This window comes from Erinaceus europaeus, chromosome 17 (genome assembly GCF_950295315.1).
Source record: "Erinaceus europaeus chromosome 17, mEriEur2.1, whole genome shotgun sequence".
Taxonomy (NCBI): domain Eukaryota; kingdom Metazoa; phylum Chordata; class Mammalia; order Eulipotyphla; family Erinaceidae; genus Erinaceus; species Erinaceus europaeus.
Genome location: NC_080178.1, coordinates 73,729,128 through 73,756,081, shown reverse-complemented (window position 1 = coordinate 73,756,081; position 26,954 = coordinate 73,729,128). Strand labels below are relative to the sequence as shown.

The window sequence follows — 26,954 nt, the reverse complement described above, 5'->3', positions numbered from 1 at the left end:
AACAAGAAAAATTTTTAAAAGAAGTAGTAAGAATAGACTTTTTAACATCCCCTAATAGGTAGGAGTAATTTAATCAATGCCTTTAAAAACTTCACATTAGTGGTGGTCCGGAAGGTGGCACAGTGGATAAAGCATCGGACTCTCAAGCATGAGGTCCTGAGTTCCATCCCCGGCAGTACATGTGCCAGAGTGATGTCTGGCTCTTTCTCTCTCCTCTTATCTTTCTCATTAATAAATAAATAAATAAACAAACACTTCACATTAAAAATTTTTTTAAAAACTTCATATTAAAGGGGCCAAGCAATGGTGCACCTGGTTGAGTGCACATGTTACAATGCATAAGGATCCAGATTTAAACCCTGGTCCCCACCTGAAGGGAGAAAGCTTCACAAGTGGTGAAACAGTGTTGCAGGTGTCTCTCCGTCTCTCTCCCTCCCCCTTCTTTTCAATGTCTGGCTGTCTCTATCCAACAAATAAATAAAAGATAATTAAAAACAAAACCACCTCACATTAAATATGGTCATGTTGATCTGTGGAGAAATCATCACTAGACACATACAAACATACACAAAGTAAGTTTAATCAGTAAGATTTAAATTCTACAGTTCCATTTTTACAGGAGGGATACTGTCAACAGTAAGACTGGAAATTAAGTCTCTCCTCAGTAACGGTATCCTTTATGTTCCATCAGTAAAAGTTACTCAAGGAACAACTACAAAGAGTGGCAAGACCAATGCTTTAACATGAAAACACAGTTTGTAATAAATTGGGAAGGGGTGGTACTATGTAAGAGAGATCTATTGATTATTTTATTATGGTCTCTTAAATAAAACTCCACTTTCAGTAACTGAAGTTAAAGCAAATTGGGTCCTTAGTGTGCCTGGCTGGTTTTTGGAAGTATGCATTAGAAAGCAGTACACAGAATCAATTCTTTTATGCAAAAGACTTCCATTCCTAAGGCTCTGAGGTCTCAGGTTCAATCTCCATCACACCAGCATAAGCCAGAGCTCAGCTGCACTCTTTCCCTCTGTATCTTTCTCTCTTAAAAATTTAAATTTAAATCAAAAAAAAAAGATAAATTGCTTTTGAGTTATTAACAACCTGGTATGGACCAAACACAATGAATAGTCATAGAGACGTGTTTGCATATTGTGAAAACACCACGGATCATCTATTCAAAGTCATTCACATCTCCTTTCTCTCTCGTCTTTCTACAGACTGAAAAAAGAAGCAAAACAAACAGCCTCCCCCCTTGAATACCTGCAAGTTAGATGGTTATATGACATAGTTCTAGTCAAGGAGGATTGCCCTTTCCAAATAAATAGGTAAAGACTTGCTAGAAGAAAGCCCCTTTGGCTTTTTCCTACCTGACGAATGTTGCAGAAGTGTTAAAAGTCAATAAGCCAATCGACGCCAAAACAGGTATCTATATAGCAGACCCAGTGGAGGTGAAAGGAGTCATGGTCCCTGAGCCACCTTATCAGGTCTGGACTGCCCACTTGTGGTCTTTTCACTGCATACAAAACTTAACAAGGCTTGGATTCGAGTAGAATCTTTCTACTGGTGTAGTTGAATGTGCTTATACAGTATAAAATACAAAAATCTCATGTAAAAATCAAATGAAGAAAATCCTCAGTCCAACCCCTCAAAAATTCTAAACCACTTCAATAATAAACTTGTGTTTTTGTTTTTCTACCTGACTGAAGATAACAAATACCACATAACTAATACAAAAAAGTGGGTGGAGGGTTGTCTAAGAGAGGTAACAATCCAAATTCTAATGGTAAACAGAAGTGAGACTAGGACTGGGGAAGAAGAAAAACATAAATACTTTCCTATAATGTCATACCAGACAACTATGGTCTAAAATAGACCTTATCTAATACTTGCTGTGTTCTATTTCAACTGTCACTGAGGAAAATAAAGTTTATTTCTTGGGCTGAAGAAATTCCAGTTCACGTTTCAAGTCTGAACCTTCAAGCTTGGGAAGTCTTCCTCTAGATCACCAGCAAGAGTCTCATCTACTTCATGGAGGACTTTGAGAAAGTCTTTTGCCTGTGAGTCAAACAAAAGAAAGAAACAGAGGAAAAGATGGTTTCAGATACTGACTACTGACTAGAAAAATGTTCTACCTATGAGGTTTGCAAGACAGCTCACTGCTTTGTCATGCATGCCCGCCCCATAGCACTGGGGGAACTCTGGTGCTGTGGTATCTTTTCCCCTCTCCCTCTAGCTGTCATTCTCAATCCAAAAAGTCTGCTAACAGTAGCAAAGCCCAGGCAATGACAAAAACAAACAAAAAGTCAACCAGCCAGCCAAACAAAAAAATTCTACCAGTGGCTTCCAAATTGTCAAAGAAATGTTGACAGATGCCCAGATGACAATAAGTACTTCCTGGGTTATTCCTCAGAAATATCAAGGAAGTGACTAGCCTTTAGTGTTTGGTTTTACTCTTTTTTTTTGTTTTGTTTTACTCTTATCCTTGCATGGCTTCTCTTTTATTACTATCCTCCTCTCAACATGTCCCTTCACTGCCACAGAGTGGTATTTTATGAAAATAAATAAATAAATAAATAAAACACAAAAACAATTTCTACTTCAAAACTGCCTCTATTGGTAGCAAATGTGATATAATTTGAAAAGCCATATAAATCTACTGAATTGTGGTCTAGGAGATGGAGCAGTGGATTAGGCACTGGACTCTCAAGCATGAGGTCCTGAGTTCAGTCCCAGGCAGCAAATGTACAAGAGGGATGTCTAGTTCTTTCTCTCTCTTCCTATCTTTCTTATGAATAAATAAATAAAATCTTTTTAAAAAATCTACTGAATAAACCTATCTAGGATCTAATTTTGCCTAATATATACCCTGCCAATTTCATAACAAAGAATCCCCCAAATACAGTACTAATTCCTTTCTCTTCAAAATCAGAACTGTACTTTAGACTAGTCAGTGGTTAGTTGCCTCTCTGACAAAGCCATTACATCATGTGAATTGTATTCACCCTCCTTTTTTGTTGGTATGCTTCTAAATTCTGCTTCTAAGACCCCTTCTGTTACATTGCTTGAGGCTGTGGTCTAGTTACATAATCACTGTTTTCCCTGGGTCCCGCCCTGCCTGCAGGGGATTGGTTTCATCCCCACTGGGTAGATGGGAGCTTTCTATGTGCTGTTCCTGCTCTTTTTTTGCTCCGCCCCCTCTCCTAGTCATTTCCTTTCCCTTGTCACTTCCGGTGAAGAGATGCATAAAAGGTGATGTATCTGATTAATAAACGAGATACTGCTTCCCAGCTCAGCCATGAGTCCCTGGTCGTCTGTCTCCCGCCCGCAAAGCTAGACCGGCAAATGGCGCCCTGAACAGGCACTGACACTTTTTGACAGCATCTTCAAAGATCAAGGGTTCACTTTTACCTTTTACCCAGTAACCCTCTGGAACACATGTGGTGTGTACACTGCATATACTCACCACAGGGCTGTAGACAGGAAGAAGGTTCTGTAAGGCACAGGCACACTTCTGTCTGTTTAACAGGCCCTCCTTTAGGCCCTGAGCCACAGTTTCCTAAGACAAAACAAAACCAGATGGTCACATTCAAAAAGGGCACATTTCTAAAGATATACTTGAGAAACAGAAACCATCTACACAACTCCCTGCTGACAGTAAAGACATTTTGGGTGTCCTCTAAGGGCCACCAGTGCTCCCCGCCTTTAGGTCCCCTAAGTCTGTAGAACACAGCACCACCACCTGTCTGTCTCCTGTCACCCTGCTGCACAAACCAACACCTGAGACACAGACAACACTTCTCCTCCTCCCCTCCTGCTGACTAGTCCCCCTAAGTGTTTGATTCTTTTTTTATATATATATTTATTTTATTTATTTTTTCCCTTTTGTTGCCCTTGTTGTTTTTTATTGTTGTAGTTATTATTATTATTGTTGTTGTTGTTGGATAGGACAGAGAGAAATGGAGAGAGGAGGGGAAGACAGAGAGGAGAAGAGAAAGATAGACACTTGTAGACCTGCTTCACCGCCTGTGAAGCGACTCTCCTGCAAGTGGGGAGCCGGGGTTCGAACCGGGATCCTTATGCCGGTCTTTGTGCTTTGCGCCACCTGCGCTTAGCCCGCTGCACTACAGCCCGACTCCCTAACTGTTTGATTCTATACCATTCTATACCCTCTCCTCCCATCTTTCTTTTTCATTCATGCTTCCGCTGCAATATGCTCTCACTGTTTCTCAGTTAATCTTGAAAATTAATAGCCACAGGCCTCTGCTGGTTGGTCTCCCACCCTCGCCCTCAATTCTCTGTTCCTCTCTTCTCCTCTACTTTTGAAATAATCATTCTAAATAGATCACATGACTTGACACTTAAAATAATCTTTAGTAGTAACTGAATTTCCTCAAGATGAAGTATGTCTAAATTCCACAAATATGCCATATAAGAATGTTTACCACACATCCCTGGTCTAGTCTCAGCACTGCTTCCGCCTATATTTTTCTCACATAAAAACATAGAAATATGGCAGGGGTAGATAGCATAAAGGTTATGCAAAGAGACTCTCATGCCTGAGGCTCCAGAGTCCCAGGTTCAATCCCCAATACCACCATAAACCAGAGCTGATCAGTGCTCTGCTAAAAAACAAAACAAAACCCATGGAAATATTAGAGCTAAGTCTATAGCCATACCACCCTGAACATGCCCGATCTCCTCTGATCTTGGAAGAAATATCAGAGCTAGGGGGTGGTACACATCTAGTTGAGTGCACAAACATGTAACACTGTGCCAGGACCAGGGTTCAAGCCCCTGGTCCCCACCTGCAGGGGAAAAGTTTCATGAATGGTAAAGCAGGTCTGTAGGTGTCTCTGTCTCTTTCCATCTATCTCTCCCCTTCTCTCTTGATTTCTCCCTATCTCTGCCCAATAAATAAATAAATAATAGCAGAGTGATAAAGAATAGGGAAGCTTCCATTGGATGGATGGGACACAGAACTCTGGTGGTGAAAATATGTGGAATTGTACACCTCTTATCCACAATCTTGTCAATCATTATTAAGTCACTAATAAAAAAAATAAAAAATATTAAAATCTCAAAAAAATAAAAGTAATAAAACTTAAGAAATATCTACGTCCTTGCCTTGAAATCCAAAAGTAACAACGATTAATGAGAAAAGTGCTTGCAACTAATATGTACAAAGTACCATATTACCCAAGGAGTTCATATAGATAATCAAAATGGGTATGTTTATAAAGCAGGAAACAAATTTAATACATAATACATGAACAAATATTTACCCTTACTAATAGTACAAATCAGGTACAGTTTATCACCTATGACTTTACTTAGCATACAAATTGTAATATCCAATAAAAGGTTCAAGTGAAAATTACCACTTTCATATGTGAAAAGCGTTTTGGTAATACATAGTCATATGCCTCAATCTTCTTCACATTGACAATGTCAAACCCAGCAACCTAATTTCTGAAAATCTGTGTTAAGGTAATAATTCCAAATCTGGAAGATTCAACAAAATGCCAAATCCCTTTAAAACTTGCTTCAAGAAATATCAGTCTTGGAAAAAATTCAACAAATATATTCTTTTTCATTTGTTAAAGAATTTTTTTATATTTTTATTTATTCATTATTAGACACAGAAAAATTGAGGGGCTTGGGGAGATAGAGAGGGAGAGAAACAGAGAGACACCTGTAGCTCTACTTCACCACTCGTGAAGCTTTCCCCCTGCACATGGTAACCAGGGGCTTGAACCCGGGTCCTTGAGCACTGTAATGTGTGTGCTTAATCAGGTGCGCCACCACTTGGTCCCTAACAAATATATCATTCATAGATATGTTTGGATCACAAAACACATGAATAAAAGAACATACATAACACTATTCCTCAGAGCAAGCTTAAGATTAATGGCCTACATACATAACACTATTCCTCAGAGCAAGCTTAAGATTAATGGCCTGGATCTAGGCGGTGGCACACTTGGTTAAACACTCACATTACGGTGCACAAGGACCCAGGTTCAAGCCCCTGGTCCCCACCTCCAGGAGGAAAGCTTCACAACTGGTGAAGCAGGTCTGCAGGTGTCTATCTCCTCCTCCCCTCTCAATTTCTATCTGTCTCTAGCCAATAATAAATAAATAAAAGTATTAATAAAAAAAGAACAAAGATTAATGGCCCAAGTTTAAACTAAGTCTTTCGACAAACTGATCTGGACTCAAGAAAGTGCTTATAATATGAAGTGAAAAGATCAGTCTAGGGCCAGCACGTTAGCTGAACTAGATCATGCTTTATCACGCATACAGCACAGGTTTGAACCTAACTGCCACCACACAGGAGAAAGTTTTAGTGTTGGGATATCTTTCCCTCTCTCGTCTTTTTCTATCTGAAAAAGTCAACCAAGAGTAGTGAAGTCCCTGTACTGGGGGGGGGGGGGCAGTAAAACACTGGGTTATAGTTATGTGAGAGGGTCCGGTGGTGGTACACCCAGTTAGTGTACAAGTTACCATGCACAAGGACCTGGGTTCAAGGCCCTGGCCCCTATCTGTAGAGGTGGAAGCTTCACAAATGGTAAAGCAGTGCTGAGGTGTCTCTCCTTTTATTTACCTATATATCTATCTCCCTCTTGCCTCTCAATTTCTCTATCAAGTAAAAGAAGGAAAGCAAAAAAGCAATTCTGTGAGAAACATAAATAAATGTATACCAAGCTATCACAGTTGCTAGTATAAGAGTATAAACTTTTTTTCTTTTTCGCCATTACTATAGTGTCAATACTCCAAGCCTATTTTTTATAGAGACAGAAGAAAGAAATCACACCATCAAAGAAAGCACACTTCCAGCACCGTGGGGGCCAAGCTGGAACCCGGATCATATGCGTGACGAAGCAGGTGCACTATCCAAGTGATGCTACTTCTTATTCTACAGATCATATAATAGAATTTAACTACTTTCATATTAAAATACTGGAATAATAAAACTAGCAATAAAAGCTAGAAGTATTAAGCAATCCATGCTTTCTTTTGATGAACAGATCACTAATAGTTCTTACCTTTGTTAACACTGGGAAAATATTAGAAAGAAATTCACATGAAATATCCTTTAAGATCTTCAAGTGGAAATCATCTTGGGTTAAATCAGACTTTTTAGTGTCTTCTGCGTTAGACTCTACTGAGCTCTCTAGTTTCTTCTGACAATGTTTCATATTTTTAAAGACACGAGTCAAACTGTCAACTAGAGGAAGATAAGCTGTAGAAACAGATCAAGAGTTATGAAATTAGTCATTCAGATTTTATCTCTGGTTCATATGTTCTGAATAACTACTAGTGTTAAACTTTGCATTTTAGCTTCTATGAATCCAGTTGTAAATAAGATTGTCAAGTTTCCACTCTCAAGGGATCTGCATTTTTTAACTGTCAAATAAGCAAGTGAGGAAAACAGGAATGTCTGCGATTTTCTTAAGTTCTATAGAGCAAATTAAAGGGGCAGAAGAGGGTCTCTAACATTAACTCATGCAATCAAACTAGCAAAAGCCAGCAAAACTAAACTACTAGACTCTGAAAACACTGGTGGTTATCAGAGGCGAAAGAGGGGCTAGGAGAAACAGGCATTTTCTTCTTGTTTTAATTGATTTAACACTGGTTTCTAGAGGGGTCTTTCTGATAGTGAGAGAATACTGGAACTGTGGTTGTAGGTACAGTGAGTCATACACATACACATACACAGAGGTGCAAACCTACATCCCTGAAATAGTACGGTATTGTAAATAAATGTTAAATCAAGAAGAAAAAAAATGAAAAGAAAAGAGGGATTTGGCCGGTAGCACAGCGGGTTAAGCACACATGGCGCAAAGCGCAAGGTCCGGAGGAAGGATCCCAGTTCAAGCCCCCAGCTCCCACCTGGAGGAGAGTCGCTTCACAGGTGGTGAAGCAGGTCTGCAGGTGTCTGTCTTTCTCTCCCCTTCTCTGTTTTCCCCTCCTCTCTCCATTTCTCTCTGTCCTATCCAACAACGACGACAACAATAATAACTACAACAATAAAATAACAAGGGCAACAAAAGAGAATAAATAAATAAATATTAAAAAGTATTAAAAAGAAGAAAAGAAAGAGAAAAAAAATAAAGGGACTGAGTGGTGGTGTACCAGGTTGAGTGCACATTAAAATGCGCAAAGATCCAGGTTTGAAGTTTTGCAAGTGGTAAAGCAGGGCTTCAGGTGTCTCTGTCTCTCTATCACTCCCTTCCCTCTGATTTCTGGCTGTCTCTATCCAATAAATAAATAATGGTAATAACAAAAAAAAGTTAAAAAAGAAAGAGTAATCCAAAGGACCCAGGAAAACATTTCAGGCACAGGAGGCAAGTGTGGAAAGCCTGAAAGGTCTCGGGAACAGGAAGTGTGGCTTAACCAGGTGAGCAAAGGGTAGCAGAGGAAAAAAAGAGTTTTGAAAGTGAAGCAAGAGGGCTAGTATTACAGGACTACAGAGGTCATGGTGAGAAATGAACTCGAATCTTATCATAAAAATCTTTAATAATGCTTTTAAATGTTATGGTTTATTACAAATAGTATGCTCTCTTAAAAAAGATGGATGAACCCAATATTTAAAAAATATATTTATTTCCTTTTTGTTGCCCTTGTTGTTTCCGTTGTTGTTGTGGTTATTGTTCTTGATGTTGTCGTTGTTGGATGGGACAGAGAGAAATGGATAGAGGAGGGGAAGACAGAGAGGAGGAAAGACAGACACCTGCAGACCTGCTTCACTGCCTGTGAAGCGACTCCCCTGCAGGTGGGGAGCCGGGGACTCGAACTGGGATAGTTACACTTTATCCTTGCACTTTGCACCATGTGCGCTTAGGCCGCTATGCTACTGCCCAACTCCCGAACCCAACATTTTAATTAGACTCTTACAAAAGATGAAAGCTTGGACTCCAACAGTAGTTGTCATAGCACAAACACGCTAAAAGGGATCTCATTCTGATTCAATCACTGACTTTACAGTGACTAAATATACCATTTCTGTCCAATAGTTCCAAACCCAGGGGAAAAAAACTCTGCAATAGCCCTGAACCAAATATGTTGATTTAAGGGGAAAAAAAAAAAAAAACAACAGGGAGTCGGGCGGTGGCGCAGTGGGTTAAGCGCATGTGGCGCAAAGCGCAGGGACCGGCGTAAGGATCCCGGTTCCAGCCCACGGCTCCCCACCTGCAGGGGAGTCGCTTCACGGGCGGTGAAGCAGGTCTGCAGGTGTCTATCTTTCTCTCCCCTCTCTCTCTGTCTTCCCCTCCTCTCTCCATTTCTCTCTGTCCTATCCAACAACAAAGCAACGTCAACAATGGCAATAATAACCGCAACGAGGCTGCAACAACTAGGGCAACAAAAAAAGGGGGAAAAATGGCCTCCAGGAGCGGTGGATTCATGGTGCAGGCACCCAGCCCAGCAATAACCCTGGAGGAAAAAAACAAAACAAAACAAAACAAAAAACCTCACTTAGGGAGGTGATGCACTTGGTAGAGTGCTTACATTTACATGACCAAGTAAGAGGACCTGGACTCAAGATGCTGGTCTTCACTTGTAAGGAGACAAGCTGCAAGACTAGTGGGACAGTGCTGCAGATCTCTCTCTCTCTCCATCTCTCTCTCTCTCCTCTCACCATCCCCCTTTGTTTGTCTCTACTGGAAAAGGAGAATAGAAGAGAGGAGAGGAGAGGAGAGGAGAGGAGAGGAGAGGAGAGGAGAGGAGAAGAGGGGAGAGGAGAGAAGAGGGGAGGGGAGGGGAGAGGAGAGGAGAGGAGAGGAGAGGAGAGGAGAGGAGAGGAGAGGAGAGGAGAGGAGAGGAGAGGAGAGGAGAGGAGAGGAGAGGAGAGGAGAGGAGAGGAGGGGAGGGGAGGGGAGGGGAGGGGAGGGGAGGGGAGGGGAGGGGGAAAGAAAAAAATATATGGCCTCCAAGAATGGTGGAATTATCCTTCACCAGTTTCAGTTTGTCCTGATGTCAAAAGAAAAAAAGAAAAAACTAACTTAATTTTTAGTACACAGAAAAAAGACATTTAAAAAAATAGCAGTAACAAGGGCAACAAAAAGGAAAATAAATAAATAAATACTTAAAAAATTTAAAAAAAAATAGCAGTAGGGAGTTGGGCGGTGGCGCTGCGGGTTAAGTGCACATGGCAAAGTGCAAAGACCAGCGTTAAGGATCCTGGTTCGAGCCCCCTGCTCCCACCTGCAGGGGAGTTGCTTCACAAGCGGTGAAGCAGGTCTGCAGGTGTCTATCTTTCTCTCCCCCTCTCTGTCTTCCCCTCCTCTCTCCATTTCTCTCTGTCCTATCCAACAACAACGACATCAAGAACAACCATGTTAAACAACACGGGCAACAAAAGGGAAAATAAATAAGTAAATAAATATTTTTAAAAAATAATAATAATAAATAGCAGTAGGCAGAAGTAGATAGTATAATGGTTATGCAAAGAGACGCGCATGCCTGAGGCTCCCAAGTCCCAGGTTCAATCCCCTGCCCCACGACACACCAGAGCTGAGCAGTGCGCTGGTTAAAACATAACAATAAAGCAGCCAGAAAAATCTCACTTCAACACACTGCCATCGCTTCCCAACACCTCCTCTGCCCAGCTATTTCACTATGCTGCCACTGACTTTACTCCTACTCTTACTTCTGTTATCAGAAACTTTACTGCAGCATCCAATTCTCGACTCCATGACAGCCCTGGAGGCCACACACGCTACACTACACCGGCTTCTTCTCTTCACACCAGCACTCATCTGCAAAGCCCATGTTGAAAGAGTGGGCAGGATGAGAATATAGGAGTTAATAACGTTTTAGAAAGAATCTCTTCAGGACAGGGAGAGAACATAATGGTTATGCAAACAGCCTCTCGTGCCTGAGGTCCTGAGGTCCCAAGTTCAATCCCCTGCACCACTACAGACAGAGCTGAGTAGTGCTCCGGTAAAAAAATTTTGCAAGGGGGGCCGGGTGGTGGCACACCTGATTGAGTACACACGTTACTGTGCGCAAGGACCCAGTCCCCACCTGCAAGGGGAAAAAGCTTTGCGAGCGGTGAAGAGGGCTGCAGGTGTCTCTCTGTCTCTCTCCCTTCCTCTCACTCCCTTCCCTCTAGATTTCTGGCAGTTACTATCCAATAAATAAATAAAGATTTTTTTAAAAAATCTTTAAAAATTTATTTTAAAGTATTTTTAAACTTTCTCATCAAATCATACATACAGTTTTAGGAAGTGAGGAAAGGATAAAACACCTAGTCATATAATATCAATAAAAACATGTTCCTGGGAGTCCGGCGGTAGCGCAGCAGGTTAAGCGCATGTGGCGCAAAGCGCAAGAACCATTGGAAGGATCCTGGTTCAAGCCCCGGCTCCCCACCTGCAGTGGAGTCGCTTCACAGGCAGTGAAGTAGGTCTGCAGGTGTCTGTCTTTCTCTCCCCTTCTCTGTCTTCCCCTCCTCTCTCCATTTCTCTCTGTCCTATGCAACAACAATAATAACTACAACAATAAAACAAGGGCAACAAAAGGGAATAAATAAATAGCAAAAAAAAAACATGTTCCTAGGGGCCGGGGTGACACACCTAGTACAACACACACATTACCAAGCACAAGGACTTGGGTTCAAGTCCCCACTCCCCACTTGCAGGGTAGCACCTTCACAAGTGGTGAAGCAGAAGGAAGTGGTGTATCCCATTAAGTGCACATGTCAAAAGTGGTGAAGCAGGTCTGCAGGCGTCTCTCTCTGTCTGTCTCTCTCTCCCTACCTCCCTCTTTCCTCTAAATTACTTTCTATCCTATCAAATAAAGTTAAAAAATAAATTATTTTAAAAAGCAAAACCTTACTAAAAAATAAATGTATTTTTATTTTTAAAAATACACACACAGGGGACCCAGTGGTGGCACACCTGGTTGAGCGCACATGTTACAGAGCACAAGGGCCCAGGTTCAAGCCCCCAGTCCCCACCTGAAGGGGGAATGCTTTGCAAGTGGTGAAGCAGTATTGTGGATGTCTGTCTTTCCCTCTCTATCACCTACTTCCCTCTCTATTTCTGACCACCTCTATTCAGTAAATAAAATAAAGATAATAAAAATATTTCTTCAAAAAAAAATACACACACATGTGGTCTGGGAGGTGCCGCAGTGGATAAAGCACTGGACTCTCAAGCATGAGGTCCTGAGTTCAATTCCCAGCAGCACATGTACCAGGGTGATGACTGGTTCTTTCTCTCCTCCTTTCTCATAAATAAATAAATAAAATCTTTAAAAAAAAATATACACACACACACATATATATGTCTACTATTTGCAAATGGTAAGATTTTACTTATTTTTTTTACTATTATTGAGCATGCAATTTTGAGCCTCCAGAAGTCAAGAAACAGGAGCAAGATAACTAGCTGAGCAACAAACACTGAGAGTGGCTGTCAAAATCTAACCAACAAATATACACTTTAGTGAACTAGAAAGATACCTGCCTTTTTCTATCTTTAGAGATTCTTGTTCCGCCTGTGAAGCATAAATGGCAGACAACACAGAAAATACAGAAGCGAGCACTGTTTTCTGCTCTTGAAGCATGATGGGTGGGTCATCAGGCTGGCAGAACTCATGGCACACCAGGTCAAAAAGGAAATTCCAAGTGTCTTGTCCGGTATCAGGACACTGTACTTAATATAGACAAGAAAAGAAAAAAGTCATTTAAACACAGGAAGCAATTAAATGTGCCACTGACGTGTTCTCCCGTGTAACATCTTACCAATTGCTTGAATCCCATCATCTACTGTGGTAAGCAGCTGTAAAATGTGCATGTACACTTCAAGTCCTTCCGGGTGTTCAGAACTAGACACAAAAGGTAGAAACACAGGATCAACACAGTCCTCTCTCCAGGACTGTACTCATTCATTCATTCATTCATTCATTCAATAAGTACCTGTCACTGAGTCCAACACTATTAGGTGTTGAGGACAAACCAGGAGACTGGAAAAGGCTCTATGCTCACCAGAGCCTACATACTAATAAGCAAACCAATCAAAAATAAATATGTAGGGAGTCGGGCTATAGCGCAGCGGGTTAAGCGCAGGTGGCGCAAAGCGCAAGGACCAGCGTAAGGATCCCAGTTCGAGCCCCCAGCTCCCCACCTGCAGGGGAGTTGCTTCACAAGTGGTGAAGCAGGTCTGCAGTTGTCTATCTTTCTCTCCCTCTCTCTGTCTTCCCCCATCTCTCTCCATTTCTCTCTGTCCTATTCAACAACGACGACAACAACAATAACTACAACAAGAAAACAAGAAGGGCAACACAAAAGGGGATAAATAAATAAAATAAATATTTAAAAATAAATAAATAAAATAAATATGTAATAAATATTCCCAAATACACATAGCAAAGAAGTGAAAGTTTGGTTTGGTCTTACCCCACTAAAGCAACTATGCAAAAAGTAGGCACATTGTTATAATTTACTTACAAAATGGGGACCAGGAAAAAAAAAAGGCTGAGACTTTTAGAGGGTGAATGCAAGACACACTGCACTAAGCACTGACAATGGTGACATTCTTAAAAATTCACAGAACTACCCCTAGCTGCCCAGCAGAGAATACTAGAGCCACTGAGCATAACTTTCTGTGATCAACAGTCTGGAATACAAGAAACTCACAAGTTTAGTTCTTTGACCAATTAAGTGAAAAAATAATTTGGTGAAAGGTGGTGCCGCAAACATTTACTTAAGCATTTAATGATTTCTGACAACGTGTTAGCGACTGAGGACGAAAAGAGATGTACAAGGCACTGTCCCTCCCTTCATGAAGTTTATAATCTGGAAAGAAATGAAGACACTTAAGGTGAGATGACTGTAAGGTACTGAAAGTTCAAGGTAATTTAGTTTGGAGAAATTGGGGACAGCATTGTAAGAGAAATTTTATTTATGTGAACAGACATAAACCTGTTTATGGTAGATGAGACAAAGTGTTAAAATCTCAGTGTCGAGAAAGCTACTCATGTGCAGAAAGGAAACCAAGACACCTCTAACAATACTTTCCTCAGCAACCAGACTTTCCCAGAACATTTGCACAAAAGAGCTCGCCTACCGTATCTGCTTTGCAGCTTCGAGTAGACAGGGCACAATTCTAAATATTCGTTGTTCTTCTGAATCTTCTTGTGGTTGATCTAGAGGCTGTGTAACAGCCCCTTTTCTGATCCATTCCAGCATTAGCTTCTCATCCAAGTCGAAGAGCTTGTCTACAATCTCCCCCACTTTCATTAGCAAGTCAACTGTAAAGAATAAAGCACGAGGGGCTGGGTGGTGATGCACCTGGTTGAGTGCACATGCTGTAATGCACAAGGACCCAAGTTCAAGCCCCCAGTCCCCACCTGCAGGAGGAAAGCTTCACAAGTGGTAAAGCAGTGCTGCAGGTGTCTCTCTCCCTCTCTATCTCCCCTTTCTCTCATTATCTGGCTGCCTCTATCAAATAAATAAAGATAACTTTAAAAAATTTAAAAAATTAAATAAAACCTGATAAAATGAGAAAGAGAAACTGTAAGCAGAGCAGGGCAGGAGGCGGCACAGCCAGTTAAGTGTGACATGTACACGGCACGTATCACCATGTGCAAGGACTTGGGTTTGAGCCCCGGCTCCCCACTGCAAAGGGAGCGCTTCACAAGCGGCGAAGCAGGTCTGCCAGTGTCTATCTTTCTCTCCCCCTCTCTATCTTCTCCTCCCCCTCTCAATTTCTCTGTCAAATAAAAGATAAAAAAGGAAAGAAAAAAAAAAGGCTGCAGGGAGCAGTGGATTCGTAGTGCCAGCACCAAGTCCTAGCAGTAACCCTGTGGCAATAAAAAGTAAAAAAGTAAAACACCCAGGTTACTCAAACTTCCTAGATTAGACAAGATTGGACGTGTCCAAGGTGGTATGGCCACAGACATAGCCAAAATTCCTAAAGCTATTCCAAAAAGCCAGCTCTTGCCAAGAGCTACTTATTCCAAAAGTAATTTGTTGACTCTGTTTAAATTTGCTTGTCTTCCTTCACCTCTAGTCAGAAGACTTAACAGTATCCTGGGAGTTTGAGACTGACATCTTTTATCTTGAATTGAAATTCACTTTATATATATCTTTTTTTTTTTTTTAACCAGAGCACTACTCAGTTCTGGTTCATGGTGCTGTGGTGGGGGACTCTGGAGCCTCAGGCATGAGAGTCTTTGCATAACCATTATACTATCTACCCCTATGTAGCTGCTTCTAAAGTTCTTCTTCTAGCGTTTGCCTGCTTCTAAAGTGATCTCCAACAAATACATTTTCTCGATTACATGGTGACTTACCATTTGTTGAACTTGACATGATGAAGCAAAAGTTATCATAAACAGGTGGATATTCCCGAATTCTTTCAACCCAGACACTAGCCACTTCTGTCTGGGAAAGGCAAGTAAGCAACAACCTGCATGATAAATGGGAGCTTACTATTTGTATTCCAGAAGCACAGGATATTCGAGAATGGAGAATGAACACTGTTTTCCTAGTTCTCCTTATCAATCCACAAGAAGGGAAGCATACCTGCTTGTTTCCAGCAGAGTAGGGGGGTCTGAATCATACAAACACTGCAGTAGCACCTGGCTACAAGAACAAAAGGGTAGCACAAGTCACTTCCCTCATTTTGAATACAGAGTTTTCATTTCATTTTTAAATATTTTAGTTATGAAATACAGCACAGATAAAAAACATGTAAGATAATAATCTATCTTGTGAATAATTATAGTCCTATTCTCAACTCTGACACCGTCTTCGCAGATAGTATTTTTAGTCCACCTGCATGTTAACTATCAGGCTCAGGCAAAAGTCACCAAAGTCATGGGCCCCTTGGAACATACCTAAAGTAGACTTCCTAGCTTCTTCCCACATGAAGACCCCTAGTTTCATCTGCTCTAGTCCTACCTTTGAGTTCCTGTTTATTAAACAATTTGTCCTGCTTTATATCATATTGCCTTTCAGCTACCAACTTGCAGATGCTACTATCATTCCATTCTGACTTCTCTGGACAGAGGACCTCACCAATGTGTCCTGGAACCCCATCTCTCCAGAAATCCTACCTCACTAGGGAAAGATAGAATCAGGCTGAACATATGGATCCACCTGCCAATGCCCATGTCCAGTGAAGAAGCAATTACAGAAGCCAGAACGACCATGTTCTGCACCCCAAGAAGAACTTTGGTCCATACTTCCAAAGGAATAAAGAATATGGAAGTTTTGGGCAGGGGTAGATGGCATAATGGCTATGCAAAGAGGCTCTCGTGCCTGAGGCTCCGAAGTCCCAGGTTCAATTCCCTGCACCATAACAAGCCAGAGCGGTGCAGTGCTCTGGTGTTTCTCTCTGAGTCTTTTTCTCTTTGCATCTTTCTCAAAAATAAAATAAATAAAATGCTAAATGGTAAAAGAGCGAATATTAAAAAAAAAAAAAAAAGAATAGGTAAGTTTCCAGTGGAGGGGATGGGACATGGAACTCTGGTGGTTAAGAACTGTGTGGAATGGTAAAGCATGTTATCTTACAAGCTTGTTAATCACTAATAAATCACTAATAAAAAGTTTTTTAAAAAAGAAGACATACAGTTGTAAAAATTATAAAACAAACCCATATATTTCTGAGAAACAGGACAGATCCCTGTGTGGACTTTCCAAATCACAATTCTTTTTCCTTCCTGAAATGACTGTTAGCCCGACTTTAACAGGAATCATTTCTTCCTAGTATAGTTTTACTTTAGCATTTTTTTTTCAATTTAAATGAAAGAGATCATAATGTATGTATTCTAGTGAGTCTTAGCTCTTTTGCGCAACTATGCCTTCAAAATCTACCTATGAGGTTCCTATAGCTGTTGTTCTGATTCATGGCCACAGAACATCCCATTGCATGAATATAATATAATACAGGTGAGAACACTCTCTGTATGAGTATCCTAATGTTTGTGGTTTCCTTGAGCTACATGGCAGGGACATAGCAGCCGATCACCTTTCAACTTCACTAGATAATGCTCAACTGTTCCAGAGTGGCTCAACAAATTTATCTACCATAGGGGTCAGCAAAATAGCTCACCCGGACAGTGTGCTATTTGCCAGGTTTGAGTCTAGTCCCCACCACACTGAAGGAAGCTTTGTTGTGGTGGTTGCTTTCAGTCTGTTTCACTACCTCTCTCTAATATGGTAATAGTAATAATAATAATAATAATTATACAGGGGCTGGGCCGTGACACACCCTGTAGAATGCACACATTACCACAAGCAGGGAATACGAGGGGAGCTTCATAACTGGTGAGGCAGGGCTGCAGCTGACTCTCAGAATTCTCTCTCCCTATCTCCTCCCCCCTCTCAGTTCCTATCTCCCCTCTCTGTCCTATCAATTTTATTTTTTAAAAGGGGGAGGGAAGCCTCTGGGAGCAGTGGATTCGCCACGCAGTCAATGAGGCCCAGCAATAACCTGGTGGTAATAAATGAATAAATAAATAATAAACTATATACCATCAGCACTGTATACTGCTCCACATTAATTTCCTAATGATTTTTCTTTCATTTATTAATGGGGGTGAGAGGAGAAGAGACCAAGAAGTGGCCACCAGAAGCAGTGAATTTGCTGTGTTATTGCTGAGTCCTAGTGATAATCCTGGTGGCAATAAAATAAATAAATAAAAATAAAAATCTCCTTTGCACACAGCTTTTCCCATACATAGAATTGGTCTCCAAGTACAAATATGAAATCTTTTGAATCACAGAGGGAATGCTGTTCTACTCTATTGGGAAGTCCCAGCCCACTAACTGAAGTCAGAGTTCTAAGGGTGACATGGCCAGCAAGTCTCTTTTGTCCAGACTCTGGTTCTCTAAGTCGTAGGATCCCCTAAGCCTAAAGTGTTCTGGACCAGGCCAGGTGTCCTCATCCCTAGCCTCTGCCCCACTGGTTCTTACCTTGCCTGGCTTACTGTCTGCTGGCGGGCGATTCAAGCGCCTTTACTACCAATAAAGAAAATGGGACTAAATCCTGAGTCTCCAAAAACAGGAAGCCCCCATCAATTATCAACACATAGTTAAGTGTCTAGAGTCTTCATCAGGAAGAAGGAAGCACCACATCACAGAGTGTTTTCCTACTTCTATACGTAGAATTTCTTAGAGATAAGTAATATGAATCCATCTTTTTAAATAGTTATTTATTTGACAGGATAGAAAGGAGGGCGAGAGAAAGAAACATCCGCAGGCCTGCTTCACCATCTGTGCTCCCTCCTTGCAGCTGGGGACTGGGGGCTCGAACCTGGGTCCTAGTACATGGTAATGTGTGTGCTCAACCAGGTGCACCGCCGCCTAGCCCTGTGAATCTCTTTTAAAAACACATTATGGAGGGGTCAAGATACAGTTCACTAAGTAAGGCATGCACCTTATCATATGTGAAGCCCTGGGTTCAAGTGATGGCATGACATCACAGCACCATGGCACTCAGAGAAGTGCTCCAGCACTGGTAAAGTAATGCTGCGGTGGTTGCCCCCTCTCTCTCTCTACTCTCCTCCCCCCCCCCCCCGTGTGCATGCTTTTCTGAAATTTAAAAAATGAATCAAAGTGGTGGAACTGTGTATATGCATGGCTCAGTGCTGCAAAAGTGGAAGAAAATGTAAATGTAGTAAAACTCACCCATGATTTTTGTCATTGCTGAAAGACACACATATTTCCTGGAAACAGGCCATATTTCCTAAAATCCCCATACAAATTTCCTGCCAAAGCAAATTGCACAGGTCACAATCACTCCAAATTAAAAGACATACAAAAGCAGCAACTTGGAAAACAAAACAAAACAAAAAAGCCTTTTTTATGACCACTGAGAGCTTACATAGTTGGAAAAGTTTGAAAAAAAAATACCACTTTTCTGGTTCGAGCCCCCGGCTCCCCACCTGCAGGGGAGTCACTTCACAGGCGATGAAGCAGGTCTGCAGGTGTCTGTCTTTCTCTCCCCGTCTTCCCCTCCTCTCTCCATTTCTCTCTGTCCTATCCAGCAATGGCAATGACAGCAATAATAATCACAATTCTTCTTCTTCTAGCGTTTGCCTTTCTTCCATAGCCAGTCAACAGCGTTAGGTTGAGCCTGATGTAAAGTTTCGAGACCTCCTTTGAATCTGGAGAGGTGGCAGTCGTTGACTATGTGGGTCATAGTCTGTCTGGAGCCGCAGGGGCAGTTCGGGTCGTCTCTGGCTCCCCAGCGATGGAACATAGCAGCGCACCGGCCATGGCCTGTTCGATAGCGATTGAGGAGGACCCAATCATAACGTGCTAGGTCAAAGCCGGGTTAACGCTTGCAGGGGTCTGTGATGAGGTGTTTGTTCTTGACCTCAGCTGACTGCCAACTTTGTTTCCAAGAGTCTGGAACAGAGAAGTTCAGTGTAGGCGTAGGGGACCAGACTGGGTGACAAGACGTCAAGCGTTGGACAGGGTGGGCGAAGATATCCGCGTATATTGGCAGGTCCGGTCGAGTGTAGACATGGGAAATGAACTTAGATGATGCCACATCCCGATGAATATCTGGTGGGGCGATGTTGCTAAGAACTGGCAGCCATGGAACCGGGGTGGAACAGATGGTTCCAGAAATGATCCTCATGGAGGAATATAATTTGGAATCGACCAAGTGGACATGGGGGCTACGGAACCATACTGGGGCACAGTATTCTGCAGTGGAATAGCATAATACCAGAGATGATGATCGTAGTGTGGAAGCGCTCGCGCCCCATGAGGAGCTGGCCAGTCTTGCAATGATGTTATTCCTCGCGCCCACCTTTGCTGCAGTTTTTATGAGATGTTTGTGAAATGACAGGGTGCGATCGAGAGTAACGCCAAGATAGACTGGCTGGGCTTCATGCCGGATTCTCGTATCGCCAAGCTGCACATTAAGCTCACGCGAGGCCGAGGCATGGTGTAGATGGAAAACAGATGATACCGTTTTTGCAGTGCTAGGGATTAGTCGCCATTTTTTACAGTAATCAGATATCAGAGACATGTCTTTCGTGAGCAAGGGCAACAAAAGGGAATAAATAAATAAATATTTTTAAAAAATACCACTCTGGATAAAAGATGTGAATACTGAGGACCCAGAAGGCGGCACAATGGATAAAGCCCTGACTCTCAAACACAAAATCCCAAGTTCAACCCAGGGGCCAGAGTGATCCTATGGTTCTCTCTCCCTCTCGTAACAAATACATAAATCTTTAAAAAGACAGAGAAGATCACAATAAATTTCTAAGACAAGGAATAGATAGACCAAGCTAAGTTAAAAGAAAAACCTGAGGGTGGGGGTAGATAGCGTAATGGTTATGCAAAAAGACTCTCAAGACTGAGGCTCCAAAGTCCCAGATTCAATCCCCCACACCACCATCTACCAGAGCTGAGCTGTGCTCTGGTAAACAACATTAAAAAAAAGAAAAAAACAGACAACGGAGAAACACCTAGAAAGCAGGTTTTATACTGGACGATGAGTTTGGTCAGATGAAAAAGTTTTAAGTGACAGTGAGTTTAGAGTGAAGATATTTAAGCAGTGGAGGATTTAAGAAGATGAAAAAGAAAAAAGTGAGAGCAGTCAAAGAAGTGGCACAGTGGGTAAAGTGGAGGGGGCCCAGAGTTTGATGCCTGGTGTTGCAAACCCCAGAGAGATGCTGAGTCTCCAGCCCTTCCTCTCTTAAGTTAAAAAAATAATCTTAAGAAAATAAAATAAACTAGTAGTAATAATAATGCCAATCCTGAGAATAGGAGGTCTTGTTCAGCTACTGGTTTCCAGTCACTAAAACATTTATTTCCCTGGTCACTCCCAAATCTAAAATTCCATGGCTAATCATTTTACATAGCACACTCCTTAGTATTTAATAACATTCAACAAATCTTTTCAGACTGATTTGGAGTCAGTAAGAAAATTAAAGTGATAAAAATAAAAGACTACCCAGCACTACCTGCTGTTGCTCTGAAGAAAAGGTCTTAGAAATGCATATACTCACTCTTAATCGAGGACAGCTAGATTTAGTCAGCACCCCCATGAATATGTCAGGAGCATTAAATTCTTGGAGAAATAAAGCCACATCCTGTAATTAAAAATGATTTTTAACTTGGATGTCTAATATTCCTCTTTAACCCACAACTTAAGCAATCAAAAAAAAGAAAAAAGAAAAAAGAGCACATAAGGTTAAGAACTGTGTCAGAATACAAACATAATTTTATAGTCTTTGTGGTACTGGATCCTGAGCGACAGAATAATTCCATAAACAAATCAAAATCAACTGTGAAACGCCAGAGGACTGTCCTCTTTTATCTGCCTTGAATGTCTTTACCAGGCAGAGGTAGACAGCATACTGATTATGCAAAGAGACTCTCATGCATGAGGCTCCCAAGTCTCAGGTTCAATCCCTCGTAACACCATAAACCATGGCTGAGCAGTGCTCTGGTAGGGGAAAAAAAAAAAAAAAAAAGAATGCCTTTACCATAATGATCTTTCTGCCCACCTGGAATTCTCATTAGCTCAAACACATTTGCTTACTGATAGCTAAGTATTATGCCAAAAGTTGGGAATATTAACCATAAAAATAGCAAATCTTTTAATTTTAAAAAAGATAAAAATTTTAAAGTCCCACAATAAACTCCTCAGGTTCAAACAGTTTCATTGCTAAATTCCACCAGATACTGACGGGGAGAGAAATATAGTAATTCTACACAAACTCTCTGGTAAAGGAAGAAAATGTCCCAATCTTGTGAGGATGGCGTTACCCTGATAGCAATATAATTACTGCTCATGAACATGGATAAAATGTCTAAATAAGACTTGACTAACTTGAAAAAGCAACTGACATAGTATACTATGTGAACTAAAAAGAAAAAAAATCATTTCAATAAACAGCAAAAATAGGACAAAATTTAAAATTCATTTGTGATCAAGACTCTTAGCAAAGTACAACAAAAGGGAACTTTTCCCCAACTACAGCTCTCACACTTCTAGTCCCTGGGACTTCATCCTCTGTGCCTTACGTACGTGATTACAGACACTGTAAGGCTTTTTCCTGTCTTAAGAACTGAGCCTTTTCACAAAGCCCACTCACTCACTACCCTTCTCTTACCAAACAGTTTTTTCTGTTGCATTTCCAACGTCTTACCTCATCCATCGACATATCCCACACTCTGCAGATTTCATTCTCTTTTTCTTCATCAAGCCCTAACTGCTGCTCCTCCTCCTCTGAGTTGGAATTGGTGTTCTCGGGGCTGACAAGCTGCAGAAACACAAAGGAAGAAAAAAAGACACGTGAGGGGCTGGGCAGTGGTGCGCCTTTTCAAGCACACGCTGCAATGTGCAGGATCCAGGTTCAAGCCCCATCCCATCCCCACATGCAGGGGGGAAGGTTCAGGAGCAGAGAGGCAGTGATGCAGGACTCTTTCTTTCTCCTTCCCTACCTCTGTCTCTAGCCAAAATTTAAAAAATAAATGTTTTCAAAAAGAGACAACTAAAAGTTGTCCCAAGTACTCTTCAAGTAAAATTTTCCCATAATCATTTATAAGAGAAAGGACCTTCTCTTATAAAAACAAACAACAACAACAACAAAAAGCTGTTTAAAAAAAGCATTATCGGGACCAGGCAGCGGTGCACCTGGTTAAGCACACACTTTACAGTGCACAAGGATTCAAGTTCTAGGCCCCAGTTCCTGCCTGCGTGTGTGTGGGGAGGGGTGTTCACAAGTGGTGAAGTAGGGCTGCAGGTGTCTGTCTCTTTCCCTCTCTATCTCCCACTCCCCTCTCAATTTCTGTCTTTATCCAATAATAAATAAATGATTTTTTAATTATTAAAAAAGACATTATTTTGTGGCCTGAGGGAGCTGTCAGCAGTGGAGCACAGGACAAGGATAAGATACTGCGCTGAATCCCCAGGACTAGATATGCCAGAATGACACACTGGTTCTGTCCGTGTGTGTGTGTACACGCCACCAATGTTACTGCTAGGTTTCAGAGCCTGTGTGTGTGTGTGTGTGTGTGTGTGTGTGTGTGTGTGTACATGCCACCAATGTTACTGCTAGGTTTCCGAGCCTGTGTGTGTGTGTGTGTGTGTGTACATGCCACCAATGTTACTGCTAGGTTTCTGAGCCTGCGTGTGTGTGTGTGTGTGTGTGTACACGCCACCAATGTTACTGCTAGGTTTCCGAGCCTGTATGTGTGTGTGTGTGTGTGTGTGTGTGTGTGTACACGCCACCAATGTTACTGCTAGGTTTCCAAGCCTGTGTGTGTGTGTGTGTGTGTGTGTGTGTGTGTGTGTGTGTACATGCCACCAATGTTACTGCTAGGTTTCTGAGCCTGCGCGTGTGTGTGTGTGTGTGTACACGCCACCAATGTTACTGCTAGGTTTCCGAGCCTCTGTGTGTGTGTGTGTGTGTGTGTGTGTGTACATGCCACCAATGTTACTGCTAGGTTTCCAAGCCTGTGTGTGTGTGTGTGTACATGCCACCAATGTTACTGCTAGGTTTCTGAGCCTGCGCGTGTGTGTGTGTGTGTGTGTACACGCCACCAATGTTACTGCTAGGTTTCCGAGCCTGTGTGTGTGTGTGTGTGTGTGTGTGTGTGTGTGTATGTGTGTGTACACGCCACCAATGTTACTGCTAGGTTTCTGAGCCTGCGTGTGTGTGTGTGTGTGTGTGTGTGTATGTGTGTGTACACGCCACCAATGTTACTGCTAGGTTTCTGAGCCTGCGTGTGTGTGTGTGTGTGTGTGTATGTGTGTGTGTATACATGCCACCAATGTTACTGCTAGGTTTCTGGCCTACGCATGTGTGTGTGTACACGCCACCAATGTTACTGCTAGGTTTCCAGCCAGCATGTGTGTGTGTGTATGTGTGTGTACACGCCACCAATGTTACTGCTAGGTTTCCGAGCGTGCACAGCTCCACAACTGCCAGCAGACTTCTTTTTTACATTGAAATAGCAGATGACAGAGAGAGCAGAGAGACACCACAGTGCACCTCCACCACTTGTGAAGCTTCACCTGTGTAGAGAGGAGAGGGGAGAAGCCGGGCCTTCCTGCATAGGAAAGGGTGCCTCTGCAAGGCAAGCCACCTTCTGGCTCTTTCTAAATATACATGATTCTGAGGGCCACATAGTGATGCATTTGCTACTTGTTCCAATGCCCAATGACCTGGATTCAAGCCCCTTCTCCCCACCTGCAGGGGGAAGCTTCACAAGCAATGAAGCAGTGCTGCGGGTGTCTTTTTAATCCTCTCTCCTACTGATTTCTGTCTCTACCCTATAAATAAGTAAATATCTTTTTTTTTAAAAAAAAAAAAAGGGGGGTCTCTTAAAAGCAATACTTTGAATACATCTTTCCATTGCATATTTACAGATGGCATCATGTTGCTAGGCAGAGGTAGAAATACAAAGACAACCTTTGCTCTAAAGTAGTGTATCTGGGATGTCTAGTGAGGAAAGAAAGCTATTAGCTGATAATCACAACATAAAAAGTGAGTCCACTGAGCTGTGAGAGCAAGTGTGATGAGCCAAAGATCTACACCTCGCAGAAGTCAAGGCAAATTCCTCTTAGGTGCCACTGAAGCTAAACCTGAGAGAAAATAAGGGTTTGTCATGTGAAGGGGTGCAGAGCAAGGAGGGAAGGCCTTACGCTCAAAGCTAAGAACAGCCCAGCTGGTTTGGGGAATGGTGGGCAGTGTAGGGCGTGATGGGTAGATGAGGCTGGACGGGTTGTAAAGAGCCCTAGATTCCAATTTAAGAAATAAGTAAGGAGCCGGGCGGTAGTGCAGCAAGTTAATCGCAGGTGGCGCAAAGCGCAAGGACCAGTGGAAGGATCCCAGTTCGAGCCCCCGGCTCCCCACCTGCACGGGAGTCGCTTCACAGGTGGTGAAGCACGTCTGCAGGTGTCTGTCTTTCTCTCCCCCTCTCTGTCTTCCCCTTCTGTCTCCATTTCTCTCTGTCCTATCCAACAACGATGACAACTGTGGGCAAGGGAACATCCGAAGAACAGCTTTTTTTTTTTTTTTTTTTAAGAAAACTTATTCTGGCAGCCATGCAGAGAAGCTGACGGCAAGCAGGAAAATCAGTTTAAAAATTAGGGATAATAGGGGTGGGGAAATTGCACAATGGTCATAAAAAGACTCTCATGCTTGAAGCACAGAGGTCCCAGGTTCAATCCCCAGCACCACCATAAACCAGAGCTGAGTAGTGTGGTCTATCTGTGTCTGTCTCTCATTAAATAAAATATAGGAAAAAGTCACACACTAAACTTAGAAAGAAAGAAAGAGAGAAAGAAAGGGAGGGAGGGAGGAAGGAAGGAAGGAAGGAAGAAATTTGGGAGAATTAAAAGTCTTCCAAATGCCAAACACCACGGCAAACATTCAATGGCCATTATAAGCCGATTGAGCCCAATTACCCTATATGCAATGATAATCATTATCATCGATTTTGAAAATTAAGACACCAAGGCTTTGGGAAGTTGCTCAAGTCACAGGGGCACGACTCCCAATCCACCATTTATCCTCCTACACCTCAAGTCCAAGAAATCGATCAAGTGTAAGGTTCAGAAACAACAGTAAGAACAAGATGCCCTATTCAGAGCAACGTATTTACATGGTTCTGTGCTTTTTGGGAAATTAGGGAAAGTCGGAGGGCCAGGCAGCGGTGCCCCTGGTTAAGAGCACACACTACAGTGCACAAGGACCTGGGTTCAAGCCCCTGGTGCCCATTTGCAGGGGGGGAACTTCACGAGCGGCGATGCAGGGCTGCAGGTGTCTTTGTCTCTTTCCCTCTCTGTCTTCACCTTCCTTCTCAATGTCCCTGTCTCTATGCAATAGTAGCTAATAACGGAGGTCTAAAAAGAAAAACAGCACGAAAAGGTGCAGGTGCCGGCGGAGGGGGGCTGGGTGCTCGAGGGCTGGTCGCTCCCGGGGGCGCCTCGAGGTCCCCGGCGGCGCGAGTTCCGCACCTGGATGAGCCCGCTGAGGACGCCGAAGAGCCAGTGTTTGCTGTAGACCGTGTTCCCGATGCAGTCGCCCGTGGCCTCCTCCTCCTCCCGACTGGGCGGCGGCGGCGACGGGTTGCGGTCCATGACCGGCCGCCACTGCTGCGGCACCGCGCCGGAAGCCGGAGGAGACGAGAGGCCGCCGGCTGCAGAGGGCCCGGCGCGCCGGTGTGACTCCCGCCACAGCGCCCCCTGCTGCCCAGAGGAGCAGGCGCGCCGGCCGCTCTCCCGCCCGGAACACGCGCTCACTGTCAGGTTCAAGGTTATTATTACCTGTCACTGTCCCCAGGAGCTCTTAGCCCGAATGTAATGGCAGAGTAGGAACTAGGGGACTCTCTGACACAGATGTGAGTCTCAAAATTAACCTGTGACATCCTTGGCACCATTTGAACTTTTTTTTTTTTTAAAGATTTTATTTATTTATTCATGAGAAGATAGGAGGAGAGAGAAAGAGCCAGACATCACTCTGGCACATGTGCTGCCAGGGATCTAACTCAGGACCTCATGCTTGAGGGTCCAAAGCCTTATCACTGCGCCACCTCCCGGACCACCATTTGAACTTTTGTTTCTTTTTCGCTCTCTCTTTTTTTTAAATTGGTTACAGCATTTTTTTAATTTTATTTTATTTTATTTTATTTTATTGCCACCAGGGTTATCGCTGGTGCTTGGTGCCTTCATTACGAATCCACCGCTCCCAGTGGCCATTTTTCCCTCTTTTTTTTTTTTTCCTTTCTATTTTATTTGGCAGGTCAGAAAGAAATTGAGATGGGGAGAGAGACAGAGAGACAGACACCTACAGACCTGCTTCACTGATCATGAAGCTTCCTCCCTGCAGATGGGGAGCGGGGACTCGAACCCGGGTCTTTGAGCATGGTCTTTTCTTCTTCTAGCGTTTGCCCTTCTTCCGTAGCCAGTCAACAGCGTCAGGTTGAGCCTGATGTAAAGTTTCGAGACCTCCTTTGAATCTGG

The 26,954-nt window shown here is 42.7% G+C and overlaps 1 protein-coding gene across 1 annotated transcript; it reads right to left on the bottom strand.

The window, feature by feature from the left end:
* Window positions 1–560: 560 nt before the first annotated feature.
* SAAL1 (serum amyloid A like 1) lies at window positions 561–26,120 on the bottom strand. Its single transcript, XM_007515856.3, has 12 exons — window positions 25,950–26,120; window positions 22,132–22,245; window positions 20,986–21,069; window positions 18,644–18,723; window positions 15,536–15,595; window positions 15,304–15,419; window positions 14,076–14,259; window positions 12,752–12,834; window positions 12,474–12,662; window positions 7,047–7,243; window positions 3,464–3,556; window positions 561–2,055 (listed from the first exon to the last, which is right to left on the bottom strand). The coding sequence occupies exons 1-12, from the start codon at window positions 26,070–26,072 to the stop codon at window positions 1,963–1,965; spliced, it is 1,416 nt and encodes a 471-aa protein (XP_007515918.1). The 5' UTR covers window positions 26,073–26,120; the 3' UTR covers window positions 561–1,962.
* Between the last annotated feature and the right edge of the window lie 834 nt (window positions 26,121–26,954).